The sequence below is a fragment of the Manis javanica genome, chromosome 12 (assembly GCF_040802235.1).
Source record: "Manis javanica isolate MJ-LG chromosome 12, MJ_LKY, whole genome shotgun sequence".
Taxonomy (NCBI): domain Eukaryota; kingdom Metazoa; phylum Chordata; class Mammalia; order Pholidota; family Manidae; genus Manis; species Manis javanica.
Genome location: NC_133167.1, coordinates 63,248,760 through 63,267,446, shown reverse-complemented (window position 1 = coordinate 63,267,446; position 18,687 = coordinate 63,248,760). Strand labels below are relative to the sequence as shown.

Below are 18,687 nucleotides of genomic sequence, written 5' to 3'. Positions count from 1 at the left end.
GTTATAAGCAAATATGTGAGAAAAGTACATTGGATATTATGTGCCATACCAATTATAAAAGTATACCTTAATGTTCCTAGGAAGACAGGACATCACATAGTAGTGAATCATTGTTCTAATCAAGTAGATAATAAAAAGTTGATCTTGTGTGTTGAAGAAATTATTTCAGCCCAGAGCAGAAATAATTAGTAAATAATATAAAGAACTGGAGATATTTCTCAATGACTTACTTCAAAATAGTCGCTAATTTTGTGGCCACGTCCCCCAGTACTTTTTCCTAAAATATAAAAGTAAAAAATTTTATAAAATCAATCATGACTATCATATACTGTATCAGAAAGAGAATGTGCCAAACTTATTTCCCTAATACACAGAGAAATCATTTAATTAAAAGAATATATTTTAATTGGGTAGTGATGGGCATCAAAAGAATAGTAAGAATTCTCAGAGGGTCAGATGCCAATTTCAGAAACCCAAAACTCAAGTGACATTTCAACAGAAACATGTCAATTTTTTAAAGTCCCAATTATTAGAGAATCATGTATAGAAATGACATTAAAAGATTTTGTTTTTAAAACTACATTATTATATTGATTAATGGCTATTAATTTCATGAAAGAAAAGCCATGAATAAAAAAAGTGGCAGCTGCATAAATGACAAACCAATTCATGCCCATATAAATAATAAAAAAGCTTTGGTTAACACAAACCGTAACAAACTGACAATAACATGCTTTAATATGAATGCTGTTTTGCAAAATGTTTTCATTTTCTAAAAAGTATTTCCAAATTAATGGGATTTTTCTTTGATAAACTAGATTTTAAATATTGCTCTTATATACCATATTGATAAAGTGATCAAAATCATTAATACCACAGTTCTTTAATTAAAAAATTTTGCTCTTCATCAGTTTTATAAATACTGAATTAAGAAGTTGTTAATAAAGAGTGTTTACAGATACTTTTTTTGAATGGGAGGAACTATCCTTCACTAGAACTATATAAAATACATTAAAGTTGTAAAAGAAAAACTAATGACACCATACCATGGAGAGTCAAAAGCTCTAGATAACACAAGCATACACATTTATCAATTCAATATTGACTTACATTCATTCACTTGTTTATTTTATTCAACAAATATTTCTTGAGTGGTTACTATGTGCCAGGCATTATTGAGATGAACAAACAATACATTTGGAAGTTCAACTATCTGAAGTTCCTCTGGAAACAAGGTATGGGGAATTTAAAAAAAAATGAAGTACATACTTGGGAATATAAATGGTACCTAGAAATTTGAAACAATAGTTTTATACAGATTTATTTAGAGGTCAGAAAGTACTATATAAAAGAATTTCCCTTCTGCCTATAACGACTTCCCTGCAGATTCTAAAGAGGTGTTTTTAATAAAGACAGAGACATTTTAATAAAGACAAAGACAGTTGCCTATCCAGAAGCTATAGCCCCAATTCTTTTTCCCTAACTGAACCCCAATTTTCTTCTGTTAACATTCCCTCCTCTATATAGTACATGTAACTTTAGGGAAACTGACTCCTATCTGGCCTCCATTCATAGTTCCACTTCTTTCCATCTGATCAGAAATCCAATTTTGATCAGGGATCACATCCTTTCCACAAAGCCTATATTTCTTCTAAGGGTAATTTTACCCCATTTTCAACTCCAGAGATAAGCCTGATGATTTTTGTAGGGACAACAATGCCTCTGTTGGATATAACTGGTTTTGGAATGGGCACATGGCACAATTCTGGCCAATAAGATGATGAGAGGTTTGTTCTGGACTTGAAGAAGCTTACTTCAAAGAGGAGGAAAAACACACACACACACACACACACACACACACACACACACACACACACCCAGAGAAAGCAAAGCCTGCCTCCCTCAAAGGAAACAGGAGTGAGGAAGCTGAAATCAGTAGATCCAACTAAAATTGGCAACCATTCTAAAACTGTAAAAAAAAAAATCAGACAATTCTTTGGATGGCAAACCACAAAGAAAAAAATGTGGTTTCTTAAAGACATAGATTGGATCAACCAAGCCAGAAGTCCTACTTGATTCTGAGACCAACTTTGAAGTTTTTAAATCTAAAGTTGAAACTATCATAACTAATATTTCTTTGCACTAAATAAATCTCCAAGTCCACCTACCCCAACTTTGGGGAACTACGCTAAGACCAAGAAGGAGCGTAGGACAGACTGAGATACAAAGTACCACATACCTAGAGAAAGGTATGAGAGTGATTTAGTGCCTATTCCTTGATGCCAGTGCCACATGTAAATAATAGTAAACCATGTGTTCACGGCTAAAGAGTGGCTCCAAAGCATGTAAATGTATAAAATCATCATCATACATGATTCAAGAGCCCAATTTATATTAATTTTGAGGGTCAAATTAAATGTCAATACTATTTTGTTGTCCATTACAAGAATTTTTGTTAAGTCTACTGAAAATAATCGTATCATAAAAGGTAGATAATGCAAGAAAGGATGAGGAAAGGTTGAAAAGAAAAAGATGGTGCTATTATAGAAGTCTCTCAATCATTTCATGTAGTCTTTTATTTTTTATTTTTTTAAATACAAGGGATGAGTAAGTTTGGATACTTGTTTTAAGGTGAGATATAAAGTCCTTCTCCCATCTATCCTTGTCTTTCTCTCTCAGCTCCACTCCTCAGAGGCAACCAGTTTCCTATGTTTTCTTATCCTTTAAACACTATACAATGCTTTTTAAAATGAGATATAAAGTTCTTACTGAAAAACAAGCCATTTCAATACTGTATTTCAAATAGAAATATTAAAGGTGATAGACAAGGTAATGCTTACCACGTTTGGACATGACACTGTCTTTCTTATTCTTCAGTGAAAAAAACTAAGGGAAATGTCAAAAAGCCTAACAACAGTAACCATACACTATCTGTGGTACAAAAAAACTCCAATATCATATTATTTATCATGCAAAATACATTCTAAACTTTTATTAATTCAGAAGTTATATAATAGCTATAGAAATCACAAAAACATGAAATTGTTCAACCTATAATTAAACTGTTAATTAAAAATCAGAGTAATTAATTATAAATGCCTAAGTGACTCTGAAAATAAGCTTTTGTTTCACTTACCCTGACTACTTTCATTCTGAGTTTCTGCTTTTCTTTTTCTTCCTCTCGATGACTCCGATTGTTTTTTTTCTGGAGTCTATAGAAAGCAAGGTAAGGAATTTTAAATTACACTTTTAACATACAAACTTATTACAGTCAATATAATAATCATTTTTATTATCAAAATAACAAACTTTTGTTCAACAGTGTTCATATGATACAAATGTGCAGTTACTTAAAATTTATTTAGAAGATAAAATTTCTTACTGTGGAAAAATTTTAAATTTGAAGTATAGAAGATCTTGTATTCATTATTTGAAATTCACATTTACAGAATTTGACTTCAGGTAGATGAAAAATCTGAAAGTAATTAACCTTTAAAGATGCCCTTCAAATTTCTAACTGAATATGAAAAAAAGAACTAATGTTTTCCCTTTTATGTGTATTCAGTTTATAAAAGTAAACTTGGATGAAAAAAAAGGAGAACACAATCCCTGATATATGCAGTTCCTATTAAAAAAAGACCATTCACTGAACTGCTTAACAATTATTATCCAACAACAATTATAGCAAATTTGTAGATTATGCCCTAGATCAGGGGTCAGCAAACTATAGACCACTGGCCAAATCTGCCTGGCTTGCTGTTTTCACAGGACCCATAATCTAAGCATGACTTACATTTTTTAATGATTGAAAAATTTTTAAATCAAAATAAGGATATTTTGCAATATGAAAACTATAAAAAATTAATATTTGTGTTCATAAAGTTTTATGAGAACACAATAATATTCATTTACATATTGTCTATGGTTGCTTTCACACTACAAAAGCCGAGTTGAGTAGTTCCAACATAGACCATATACGGCCCACAAAGCCTAAAATAATCTGGCCCTTTACAGAAAAAGTTTGCAGACCCCCAACCCTACATGATGGCTTGTTTTTTTAACTGATGGTTTGTATTTTTTAACTGGGCTAAAATAACAAGTAAATTTTATGTAGTCTGACACTGCTGTGCTTAGTAAAAAATTAAAACCAAGAGCAAAAGCACAAGGCAGTAACAGCACAGGGGCCTCAAATTCCAGAAGTTTGGCAAGTATCTCTGGTGCCAGAACAAAGAATATCTGAATGAATAAAAATGAAACATCAAGCTAACTTAAAATACATGTCTAAAGGCAACGCAGTCCCTAAACAAGGAAGGGGTTTAATCCACATCTTTTGCTGTTTCTGAGTAATTCTATGATTAAATCTACAACTCCAATACATAATCTAATTTATCTGAATATCTATGGTCTCCCTAAGTGTTACCTTGGGGATTTTAAGTTGTCACACCTCCATCTGCCAACAAGACAACAGATTCAGAGGCTGAAGTGAATGTTACTAGTCACTGAATTGTCTAAAGACAGAAGTTTTACCTTCTCCCAACATCACCCTTCCACCCCATGTTTCGCATATAGTTATTACTTAATACATGAATATGAATAACACTCAAGGTAACCAGAATTCAAATCAACTCAATTCTATATACTTCCAAGGCCTAAACTGTTCTTCTGTCTCTGTGTGACATGCTATACACCCTACTATCAAGAACTAAGTGAATGAATCAACTACACAAAAACTTTTCAAAATGTTATTAAGTTTGTAAGATCAACTGTAACCAATAAATTGTCTATATGTTTTCACATCACAAACCAAAGATCTTAAAGAAATCCACCCTTTCTGGCAATCTATTCAGGAGGCAGAATGACTAACAGCAGTTTAGGATAAATAATTCATTAGTTTAGTTTCATTTAGTTTAGTCAAAATCACCAAATGCAAACAAACAATAACCAATCTTTTATATTCCTCAGAATAAAAACATCACCAAATTAAAAATTTCAAGTTAACATTTTTATAAAGAACCCTAAAATCCATCTTAAAAGTGGATTCCCAAATAATAGTGTATTCATATAATTCCCAACTTAAACGATATTAAAAAAATTTTTAAGGCAAGAAAGTAATGTTTTCTTCAGAACTGTTTAATATTATAACTAATGTATGCTAAGCATGGCAGGATCCCATCTGAAATCCACCTGAAATCCTAAATAGCTATTTTGAATAAGCAACAAAAATTCATATGGAAATAATATAATTCTGCAAGTTATACTGGAAACAACATTATCCATCTAGAAAACCAAAGAAAACATAGTGTAAATTTTCATATCATTTTCTAAAGTATATTCCAAGGAACACTGGACCAATGACAGATTGAGAGGATAAAGTTTAAGTAGCAGGAATAGTTGGGTGATTCAACTGGGGTGAACAAAGTTCAATTTATTTATCACAAAGCTTCTAAGAACCATTGCTAAGAACAAATGCTAATGTTCACTGGCTAGCTCCAAAAGGGGGACGGGATGGAAAGATACAGTATGTGGAGATTCTCAAACTTATTTGGAATAAGAGTCATTAAATATTTCACTAGAGCATACACTTTAAGATATTTAAGATTTTCTTTTTTAAGACCTAGATTACACAAAAACTTTTTTTCTCTGAGGCAAGACTTCCCTAAATTTAAATTTTCCTGGAACTAGGGAAATGGAACAGTCCTTTGGGGGAAATGTCATATTGTTAAAAAAAAACAAAAAAACAAGAAACCCATATGCATAACTGTAGTAAAGAAAAAAAAGTTTTACCTCAGGAAGGAGGGGAAAAAAGGATGATAGGACTAAAATTAACTTTAAAACTATAATGTATAGACAAATAATATGGGTTAAGAAGTTGCAAATGGGTAATAAAAACTGAAAGTTGAACAAAGATGAGAAAAACAGGAAACCTAGCTACACGTAAATCAGCCTGTGAAGTAAATGTATCAATTACAAACACACCCGGTGTGTCTAGTTTCCTCCAATGAACCTCAGTACTTTTCACCCATGTCCTACTATGACTATCTGGTGTTGAACTTTGACCTCACTCTCACCCACAGATTATTTTAGGGTTGTTCTTTTGCCCCAAACAAACCATAATTTCCTTAAAAAAATGTACCATGGGTCTCCAAAGAAAGAGACTTAGAATCAAATTCTGGGCCATTTACTGTAATGACAACATGCTTCTTAACCCAAGACTCAATTTTCTCATTAATTTTAAATGTGGTAATAATACAGCATAGGAGAATTGTGGGGATTACATGAAAAACATGCCAGAAACACACTTAGTACAGCATCTGGAATACAGTATATGATCTATAAATGGCAGTAAGCACCCACTTAAGCCATTCTCTTATCTGAACAGCTATCCTTCTTTTACTCCAAATTATCTGTGCACTTGTGTTTCAAAACTTTAATAATGTGTCACCTGTTAAATGATTAGCAGCTTCCTAATAGTTTACAAATAACTTGCAGGGCTTGAAAAATAAGTGACATTTCCTCTTTAAGGTACCATTCAACTCTTTTCTCTACTACAAGCTATAAAAACTACAGTCTAGGCCCTAAATATTACATCACTAATCCTCAGGTAAATGTGTATTAAATAGTATTTTGGTTTTAAATTTAAATAATCTGAGCAACACCCATATTAAACAAAACAGAAACTCTCAATGAAGTCTATAGTGGCCAATTCTCCTGACTCGCTAATTTGTATATGGATTTATTTGGGGATTTAGAACCTTGGAGATTAAGGATATACAGAAATTAACCAAATAGTTAATACCTAAAACAGCTCATCACTGAGGAAATGTTCAGAATACTATTTGTAGTTTTTAAAATGTACTGCAGAGATACCTTAAGGAAGAGGAGGTTGTGCCTTGAAAGTTATTAAAGGGGAAGGAAAGGAATGGAAGGAACAGTGGCTGAGCTAAGGTTCTAGCCTACCAGACACATCCTTTCCCACCTCCACTCCTGTCCCTTCAAACAAAGCATCTCTTATTTTAATATTGAGATTCCGTATTAGACTTATTTTGCATTAAGTGTTCAATGGCTTAAAAAAGGTTTGAAAAACCACTCATGCTGACCAATGATTTCCTAGAAAATCCAAGGACATCAACCAGGCCACCTTTGTATTTGCATAATGTATAAAATTTGCATGTATCTAGAATTTTATGTAGAACATTTCAAGCTTCTTGCTCTTGCTAATGCTGTCATTTCTTTCTTTTGTTCTCTATTTTTTCTCAGTTATTGCACTATAACTGACCACAGTAAGGAAGGATTACATGGAAGGCAAAGTAGTATAATTTGGCTTTAGAGTAAAGATGGAGCACTACAGTAATGATAAAAAGTCAAACAACTCCAATATATAATGGGACAGTGGTTAGGAGAAAATGATGCAAGAAAGAGATTAGTATTCTTTGAACATCAATTTAGCTTTGGAAATGTTAATCTAATCAGACTAAAGCCTGAAAGATGACTGGCATTTATCTGTTCTAAGACATTAGTGTGAATTTGCACAGTATTTTCTAGCAGTTGAAAGTATGTTCAAAAAGCAAAGATAAATCTACAAGACTCAAGAGGTGATAGTGATATAATTAAACTAATGCTCCAATTTCATTTGGAATTTTAATCCAATGATTATTAAACATTTTCATATGTATACATGTGGCTCCTTGACTTATCTTAAAATAAAAGTAAAATTTTTTTCCTGATGAAAGTTAGAATATAAGAAAGCAAGAATCTTAACACTGTCACAGAATGGAGGGTGATAAAATCAATACGGATTATTTCATGAAAACAGATAACCCTCTACATGCATGCTTCTAGAGAGATATTTAAAATTATCAGCATAAGTGTCTTATAGAAATTGTAACAGTATGTAAGAAGATATTATAACATCAACAGAAGAAGAGCAGATATTAAATTTTATTCTTCACCTCTACCTTAGGAAGAATGAATGAACAGACAACAACAAAAAAAGTCAGATATCATCATTTCTAATAAAATTACTATAATTAATAGACAGAGATATGTAATTTCTTTGTTAAATGAGAAAATAATCTAAAACAGAAAGAAAAGTTACTCTCATATTTTAGAATATCTTCACAAAGTATTCAACCCACAAACTTGCCAGAATGAAATTTTTCTGTTCAATTCATTTAGCTAAAGATTATTTCAAATATATAACACACTGGCTATTCTCATGATTCATACAGTTTACTCAGGTATCAAATTCAAAGTCACTATACTTTGAATAAATGGCATGACAAATCTTTTGTCTGCAGCTAGTAATAACAACGTTCAACTTTTATCCACATTTCTAGGCAAAATTTGTTAACTAAATGTGAGACAGGGAAATGCTAGAGAAATCTATTATTTTAATGGCATATATCAAAACAGCACTAAACTAGAAAGGAAAATCTACAGCCTTATAAAAATAGTCAATGTAAAATAGACATTTTATGAAAAATATCAAATGTACAACATACTGTTTCTTCCAACGTTTTGCTATAAAAATTAGGTTAGAATAATGTACTATAAGAAAACTGAAATTCTGTTATGAAAACTTCCTTGCTGCTTTGTATCCAATTTACATTTAGATAAAACCTATCATGAAATATGTGCACCTTAACTCAAAGCTGATTTTGAGCTGGCATGCCTTGAAATTCAGTCTGTCTCGGCCCTGGAGTCAAACTTTAATATCAAGAAACTACGATCAGGAAATGTTTGCTTGTATCTTTGACACCTAAAAGAAGATCTCTTGCTATATTGCTGATTTCAATATTTAGTAAAGTTTATGTCTGAACATTTTGGGATCCTACCACAAAATAAGAGCATTTCCTTGCTGTTTAATGCAAATCCAATCCACATCAGCAATTTTGGGTGTAGCCTATTTTCTGCTGTATTGCCTTTATTATTGTATAATATGCAATATCTAAGGCGGTAGAGAGTCAGTAAGACAAAACTGGGAACCACCCAACTAAACTGTGTACAAGCTCACAATATTTTTAAAAGCCTGAAGGACTTTTACTCCCTTCACAAATATACACCATCCACAACTCTTATTGGTACCTAAAGAAACGTAATAAGCAATCTTACTCTCACTTTTTAAAAACTATCTTACCTGCAATCCTCATAGAGTGATTTTTAAGCTTCTATTACCTGAACCCATTTTAATTTGTATTCACACACATTTAAAAAAAGTATACTGTCTTCAATATTGATGAAATACAGTTCTGCTCACCATTTTCTTATCATTCATGTAGCGTAAATATTTCTTGTCATTTCCCTTCCCTGCCTTTCCCTTTAAGGCTTTATTCACTATACATTTAGATCAAGTTGGACTTTCCTTCTATTCATGTGATCATGTACGTCGTTTTCAAACCATACAGTCAGAATAAAACAGCCATATAGAGCAACAGCTGGAGGGAAAAAGCAAATTTTCAACAAAACTTATTGTGGAAATGTTGGCATTTTGAGAGTACTTATAATAGTAAAATTTAGAACAGTGATTTCACAACTTTTCTCCCACTTTGACACTCATGATGGAGTAACATACTCCTATGAAATATCCTTATAGATATTTCCTTGAACATGAATCCATAGGTCCTTATACAATCATTTCTTTGAAACAGACAATTTTAAGTGTAAATGATATATCACAGAATATGTTTAAAATTTTAAAGATATTGCCAAACTGCACTTTCAAAGATGGTATCAGTCTATACTTACAGTAACACTGTATGAGAATGTCAACCAATCTTTTAACATGTCTACATGATGTCTATTTTAAAAAGTGGTATTTCATTTATTGTTGTTTTTTTCTATAGCAACACTACATTTATAACCTGAAAAAAAAAGGTGATTTTTCATTTTGTTTTGTTTTACTGAAGTATTACTATGGTTTTAGGTGTGCATCATAGTTATTTCAAATTTTGATACATTATGAAATAATATCACGATAAGTCTACTATCATCTGTCACCATACAAAGTTATTACAATATTACTGACAACACTGCCAATGCTTCATTACAACCCCAAGACTTATTTATTCTGTAACTCAAAGTCTGTACCCTCTTAATCACCTTCACCTATTTCACTGGGCCCCAAATATTCCCAACTCTGGTAACCAAGTTTGTTTCCTACATCTTTGAATCTGTTCTGCTTTTTTAGATTCTACATATAAGTGAAGTCATACAGTATTTCTTTCTCTGTTCGACTTATTCTGCTTAGCATAATACTTTCTAGGTCAATCCATGTTCTTGCAAATAGCAAAACTTCTTTCTTCTTCATGGCTGAGTACTATTCCATTGCATATATAAATCACATCTTCTGTATTCATTCATCCACTGATGGATACTTGAGTTGCTTCCGTATCTTGGCTATTTTAAACAATGCTGCAATGGACATAGGGTGCAATGTCTTCAGAGGGGTGTTTTTGTCTTCTTTGGATGAATACCCAGAAATGAACTGCTGGATAGTATGGTAGCTCTATTTTTAATTTTTGAGGAACCTCTATACTGTTTTCCATAGTGGCTGAACAAATTTACATTCCTACCAAGAGTATACATGGATTCCCTTTCTCTACACTCTTGCCAACATGCATTATTTTTTCTTTTTTGATATTAGCTATTCTAACTGGTGTGAGGTGTTACCTCATTTTGATTTGCATTTCCCTGATGAGCAATCTTGAGCATCTTTTCATGCACCTGTTGGCCATCTGTATGTCTTCTCTGGAAAAATGTCTATTCAAGTCCTCTACCCATTTTTTAAACTAGGTTGTTTATTTTTTTGATGTGAAGTTTATAAGTCCTTTATATATTTTGGATATTAACCCCTTATCAGATGTATGATTTACAAATATCTTCTCCCATTCAGTAGGTTGCCTTTTTGTTCTGTTGATGGTTTTCCTCACTGCGCAAAGAAGCCTTTTAGCTTGCTGAGGCTCATTTGCTTATTTTACCTTTTGTTGCTAGTGCCTGAGAAATTGGTGCCAAAAAAAAAAATATTGCTAAGACTGATATGAAAGAGCTTATGACCTATGTTTTCTTCTAGAAGTTTTATAGTTTCAATTATTGCATTCAAGTCTTTGATCCATTTTTCATTTATTATTATATATGATATATGATATAAGATAGAATTCAGTTTCATTGTTTTGCCTGTAACTGTCCAGTTTCCCCAATACCATTTAATGAAGAGACTGTCTTTTTCCCATTGTGTGTTCTTGCCTCCTTTGTTACAGATTAATTGACCACATATATATATGGGCTTATTTCTGGGCCCTCTATTATATTCCCTTGATCTGTGTGTCTGTTTTTATCCTACTACTATACTGTTTTGATTACTATAGCTTTTTAATATGGACTGAAATTAGGGAGCATGATGCCTCCAGCTTTATTCTTCTTTCTCAGGACTGCTTCAGTTATTCAGGGTCTTCTGTGGTTCCATACAAATTGTAGGATTCTTTTTTCTAGTTCTGTGAAACTGCCATTGGTATCTGGATGGGGATTGGGTGGAATCTGTCGATTGCTTTGGGTAGTATGGACATTTTAACAATATTAATTCTTCTAATCCATGAGCACAGTATATCTTTCCATTTATTTATACCATCTTCAATTTCTTTGATCAATGTCTTATAGTTTTCAGAGTACATGTCTTTCACCTCTTTGGTTAGATCTATTCCTAGGTGTTTTATTCTTTTTGATGCAACTGTAAATGGGATTGTAAATTTCTCTTTCTGAAGCTTATTATTAGTGTATAGAAATACAACCAATTTCTATATGTTAATTTTGCATCCTGTGACTTTACTGAATTCATTTACTTGTTCTAATAGTTTTTGGGGGGAGTCTTTAGGATTTTTTAATATATAGTACAATGTCATCTGCAAATAGTAACAGTTTGACTTTTTCCTTTATAATATGGATGGCTTTTGTTTCTTTTTTTGCCTAACTGTTGCGGCTAGGACTTTCTACACTATGTTGAATAGAAGTGGCAAGAGTGGGCATCCCTGTCATGTCAAGGCATCCTGATCTTAGAGGAAACGTTTCCAGCTATTCACCAATGAGTCTGATGTTAGCTCTGGATATGTCATATACAGCCTTTATTATGTTGAGGTATGTTACTTCTATATCCACTTTGTTGAGAGTTTTTATCATAAGTGGATGTTTATTTTTGAAAATAAACTGTTCTTTCATTTATTAGCACTGATTCTTAAAGCTGACTATACACCATAATCACTTAAAAAGCTTTTATTTAGAGTTCATGCTGGAGTTCCTCATTCCCAATTTAATCACCTCTGGAGAGAGACCAAAGGAATCGTTATTTCTAAAAAGTTCCAATAGTGATGCTGACTTATCATCAGGATTTAAAATGCTCATCAACTGATAAATATAACAATGTCATGTATCTCTTGCAAACTGCACTTTCAAGATTCTCTAAAATCAAGAACTTCTTCTTTACATAATTTTCCTTTAAGAATAAATATCAAAATTGCGACATACAGCAAAAAACTCATGAGAGTATAAGGGGTCTACCAGGTTGTCATGGTTACTCAGTTATTTTGGAAAATGAGAATCTTAAAGAAAATTAATAAATAATCACTATGTTTCTTGCTGATATAAAATATATCTAATAATTAAAAAACTCTAGTACAGTGTAGATACTGAAACCAAATTTCTCAGTAATGTCAACTTGTGCTGAATAGCCTTGAAGTCCAGTCTAAAAGTCATGTTTATCAGATAAAACATTTGTGAAATGCTGTTAGTCCAGGCATTTCCTGGATTGGCAAATTTGATGATTACTACAAATAATCTTAATCAAAGTATTTCAAAAAGAGAATACCATAAAAAAAGATTAAGGAGGGTCATTTATCTAACTACCAAGTTATAAACTATCTTAGCTATACAGAGAGAGCATAGCATAGTAAGTGAGAGTACCACTTGAAAATAAGACACTTTGGAATAAAAATTTTGACTCTGTGAACTTCCTATCTGTAAGCAAATTAATTAACCTCTCTGGGTTTCTGTTTCCATACTTAGAGAGGTTTACCTTAAAAGAGTTGTAGTCTACCTCCATAGGTAACATGCTAAAGCATTATTGTTCTCTTCTCCACTAATGAAATGGTTCTCAAGGAGAGAGATTTGCCTTCACCTTCAGAGGATATTGGCGAAATATTTTTGGTTGCCACAGCAGGGGTTGAAGGTGGGTGGCCTACAGATACCTAATATGTTAGGCAGAGATGCTGCTAAACATCTTACATTACATAGGACAGCTCTCCCCTTGCCCAAGAATTACCTGGCACCAAATGTCAGTAATGTTAAGTATGAGAAACCTTGCTTTGATGAATACATTAAAAACATTTGTAGTTGACACAAAAAATACCTGTATAGCATGCTATAACTAAAATTATGTTAATTTAAATTTATTATTCAACATATATTTCTTGAACAACTACTATGGTCAAGCAATAAACTAAGTTCCACTTTAAACTATGTCATTACTCCTAAAATGACCTGGCATTTTTCTCTTCTAGTCTTGTTTGCATCAATAAGCTTAGAGCTTTCTTTACTCTAAAAACAAACAGCCACCCACACTAAAGGGAAACATTTAACAGGTATTTGCTTGCTAAATAAACACAGAATCATCATTTCAAGATTTGTAAAAAAAACTGAAAGATTATCTACACAGAGTATAATAGAATTACCAAGCAGGGAGTCTGGCTACTTCTACTTTTAAAAAGCTTCCCAGATTAACAAACATTCACTGAAGACCTAATGACCATCCTCCTTAGAAGTTTTCTAAAAAGGAGAAGCAGAGGGAATACTCTCAAACTCATTCTATGAGGCAAGCATCACTCTAATACCAAAACCAGGCAAAGACAGCACTAAAAAAGAAAATTAGAGACCAATATCCTGATGAATATAGATGCAAAAATTCTCAACAGAATAGCAGCAAACTGAATTCAAAAATACTTCAAGAAGATTATACATGATGATCAAGTAGGATTTATTCCAGGTATGCAAGAATAGTACAAGAAATACTATTAGAAAATCCATCAACATTACCCACCACATCAACAAAAAGGACATGATCAAGTAGGATTTATTCCAAGGATGCAAGAATAGTACAAAAATAGTATTAGAAAATCCATCAACATCATCCACCGCATCAACAAAAACGACAAAACCACATGATCATTTCCATAGACGCTGAAAAAGCACTTTACAAAATTCAACATCCATTCATGCTAAAAACTCTCAGCAAAATGGGTATAGAGGGCAGCTACCTCAACATAATAAAGGCCATATATGACAAACCCACAGCCAACATCATACTTAACAGTGAGAAGCTGAAAGCCTTTCCTTTAAGATCGGGAACAAGACAAGGATGCCCACTCTCTCCACTTTTATTCAACATAGTTCTGGAGGTTCTCACCATGGCAATGAGACAATACAAAGAAATAAAAGGCATCCAGATTGGCAAGGAAGAAGTCAAATTGTCCCTGTTTGCAGATGATATGATATTGTATAAAAAACCCTAAACAATCCGCTCCAAAACTACTAGATCTAATATCTGAATTCAACAAAGTTGCAGGACCCAAAATTAATACACAGAAATCTGTTGCTTTCCTATATACTAATGATAAACTAGCAGAAAGACAAATCAGGAAAACAATTCCATTCATAGTTGGATGAAAAAGAATAAAATACCTAGGAATAAACCTAACCAATGAAGTGAAAGACCTCTACCCTGAAAACTACAAGACACTCATGAGAGAAATTAAAGAAGATACCAACAAACGGGAACACATGCCATGCTCAGGGATATGAAGAATATTATCAAAATGGCTATCCTGCCTAAAGCAATCTACAGATTCAATGCAATCCCTATCAAAATATCAACAGCATTCTTCAATGAACTAGAGGAAATAGTTCTAAAATTCATATGGAACCACAAAAGACCCCAAATAGCCAAAGCAATCCTGAGAAGGAAGAATGAAGCAGGGGGAATTACACTCCCCAACTTCAAGCTCTACCACAAAGTCACAGTAATCAAGACAATTTCGTACTGGGACAAGAACAGAACCATAGACCAATGGAACAGAACAGAGAGCCCAGATAAAAACCCAAGCATATATGGTCAATTAATATATGATAAAGGAGCCATGGATATACAGTGGGGAAATAACAGCCTCTTCAACTGGTGTTGGCAAAACTGGACAGCTACATGCAAGAGAATGAAACTGGATTATTGTCTAACCCCATACACAAAAGTAAACTCTAAATGGATCAAAGACCTGAATGTAAGTCATGAAACCATAAAACTCTTAGAAGACAACATAGGCAAAACTCTCCTGAATATAAGCATGAGCAACCTTTTCCTGAACACATCTCCTCGCCCAAGGGAACAAAAGCAAAAATGAACAAGTGGGGCTCCATCAACCTAAAAAGCTTCTGTACAGCAAAGGACACCATCAGCAGAACAAAAAGGCATCCTACAGTATGGGAGAATATATTTGTAAGCAACATATCAAACAAGGGGTTAACATCCAAAATATATAAAGAATTCACATGTCTCAATACCCAAAAAGCAAACAACCTGATTAAAAAATTGGCAGAGGATATGAACAGACACTTCTCCAAAGAAGAAATTCAGATATCCAACAGGCACATGAAAAGGTGCTCCACATCACTAACCATCAGGGAAATGCAAATTGAAACCACAATGAGATATCAGCTTATACCAGTAAGGATGGCCAAGATCAAAAAGACTAAGAACAACAAATGCTGGTGAGGATGCAGAGAAAGGCAACCCTCCTACACTGCTGGTGGCAATGTAAACTAGTTCAACCATTGTGGAAAGCAATATGGAAGTTCTTCTAAAAACTTAAAATAGAAATACCATTTGATCTGGGAGTTTTACTCCTAAGAATTTACCCAAAGAAAACAAGTTCTCAGATTCAAAAAGACATATGCACCCCTATGTTTATTGCAGCACTATTTACAATAGCCAAGATATGGAAGCAACCTAAGTGTCCATCAGTAGATGAATGGATAAAGAAGATGTGGTACATATACACAATGGAATACTATTCAGCCGTAAGGAAGAAACAAATCCTACCATTTGCAACAACATGGATGGAGCTGGAGGATATTATGCTCAGTGAAATAAGCCAGGCGGAGAAAAACAAGTACCAAATGATTTCCCTCATTTGTAGAGTATAACAATGAAGCAAAACTGAAGGAACAAAACAGCAACAGACTCACAGACTCTAAGAACAGACTAGCGGTTACAAAGGGGAGGGGTGGATGGGGAGGGAGGAAGAAGAGGATTGAGGAGTATTATGATTAGTACACATGGTGTGGGGGGGATCACGGGGAAGACAGTGTATCACAGAGAAGGCAAATAGTGACTCTGTGGCATCTTACTACACTGATGGACAGTGACTGCAATGGGATACTGGAGGGGACTAGATAACATGGGTGAATGTAGTAACCACATTGTTTTTTCATGTGAAAACTTCGTAAGAATTTATATCAATAATACCTTAATAAAAATAAAAAACAGATTTGTCCAGGTTCTGAAAAATACATATAGATAAGTAAAACTTTTGTATCTTTAAAAAAAAAAAATCAATCTAAAACCTAAAATTTAAGACCAGTATTACCTCTATTTTTAAATAGAATCATAACTGATGATAAATCTAGGGTACCTAAGCGTTCACTGATGAAACATTCAAGCTAAACAGTTGGAAGGCAAAAAAGAAGTAGAAATGGTTATGTATATAAAACAAGTTGAAAACAGGAAATGTTGATATCACTCTCCTAATATAGGCAACCTACTAGTATCAGAAGACAACCCTGTAATCAATTTATTGTTTATGCATATAAAATTTTCAAATACCTTCTTTAAAAAAAGTGATTTTACATTTAATAAAACCTATTAAAAGACTCTGTAAACAGTATTACTATTCTAGAAATGGAAATAATGCTCTTCTAAAGTCAGTTTCAAGCTAGTTTAAGTCTGATTCCCTAGTGCTCTTAATTTCTACTTCCTCAAAAATAAGAAAATAGGAAATCACACACAACATGCCCTTTAAAAATCCTTTTAAAAGAACAAAACAAATCATTAATGCTTCCAAGCGCCTTTAACAACATCCTCTCAACTGGAATGAGTAGGAAAAAATCTGATTTAAGTTCTAAGACTGATTCTGGAGACATAATCCAAATGAGAAAGCTAAGCAGATCTCTTTTTATAAAATGGCCTTCGTTAATCAACATTAGATGTAAACTAAGACAATCAAGGCACCATATCTGTATTACTTTCTTCCTTCACTAGAATCATTACAATTTTGAAAGTGGATCTGAGTTTAAATGTCCAGGTGCAACAACTGTCCCAGCTTCCATATAACTATATCCTAAAATCTTTAAATAACTCAAAAATCCCCACATGCACTTGGATTAAAAAAAAAACAGTAATTCAGTGACAGTGGACAACAGGTTGAAGAACTGATAATTATCCAGGAGGAAGAGGAAAAAAACTCTGGTTCTGCAGAGATATATATTTTAAATCGTTCAACTGTGATATAGAAGTATTATAAAAGATAAATATTAAAGATCCAATTGAGACAGAAATGGAGTACTCTGATGTGTCTATTTTACAACATTATGTAGTATGTTTTATGTGAACACATATGTAAAGACTTAAATGTGCTTCTATAACATTACTAAAGATGACGCAATTCAATTATATTTATATTGTCACAAATACCCCAACCTCAGTAAGAAATAAAATAATGCAAAGAAATATATTCTAAGACATCCCAAAAGGAGAGGTAGGGAGGAAGGATGGTTATGGTATTAATATTCATTATAAATTCCAATGAGCTACAACACATATAATAAATAAGCTTAGCATCTTGGGGCAAGTTAGGATGGGAACAACTGTAAAGAATTTAGAGAAAGTAGAGAAGGTCTTGCGTTTAGACAGGGAGGGGTCCTGCAAGGAGAACTGTAAGTAGGTGGTTCGCGGCAGGCTCTGAAGCTTGGACAACATTGATAATCAAGCAACACGGGCTCCTTATCCTCATGAAACACTTGTAGCCAGCAGCTAAGGCACATAGATCATGTTTCTAACCCCTTCAGACATTCTAAACATTGAAATGAAGGATGGGTGATACCTCTCCCCCACTATAAATTCCCTTCTCTCTTCCTCTCATAAAATTTTTACCATTCTTCTCACATCCACAACCCACTTATGATTCTTTTCTTCAGCTGATAAGTTCAATTTTCACTGTGAAATAGGAGAAAGATTATTAGGTATGGAGGTTCAACCATCAGAGGAAAGAATGTTCCTAATCAATCCTGTCCATGACTACGCTGCCCACCCAGTGTCTGCATCACAGCATTCACATTTATAATTAGTTTTGGTTCTTTTCTCTTCTCTCTACATCACTTCCCATGTCCCATCACAGCTCTATGACCCTTTCCCTAACAAATAATATGTCAAGCCTACTAGATTCTGGATACTGTCTCCTTTCCTTCATAGTCAAGATTCTGCCAAGAGTAGTCAGTATTTGCTGTCATTGTATCTTCACTTTCCAATTGCTCCTTAATTGATTTCAAACTGTTACCTTGCTACCATTAGCCTACTGAAACTAAGCCTAAGTGACAAAT

At 33.3% G+C, this 18,687-nt stretch overlaps 1 protein-coding gene across 1 annotated transcript in view; it reads right to left on the bottom strand.

The window, feature by feature from the left end:
• TLK1 (tousled like kinase 1) overlaps window positions 1–18,687 on the bottom strand; it is a 192,191-nt gene that overhangs the window by 74,809 nt on the left and 98,695 nt on the right. Inside the window, exons 4-5 of the mRNA XM_037022905.2 lie at window positions 3,137–3,212; window positions 231–277 (exon numbers count right to left, since the gene is read on the bottom strand). Of these exons, the coding sequence (XP_036878800.1) occupies window positions 231–277; window positions 3,137–3,212 (123 nt within the window). The remainder of the gene's footprint in view (window positions 1–230; window positions 278–3,136; window positions 3,213–18,687) is intronic.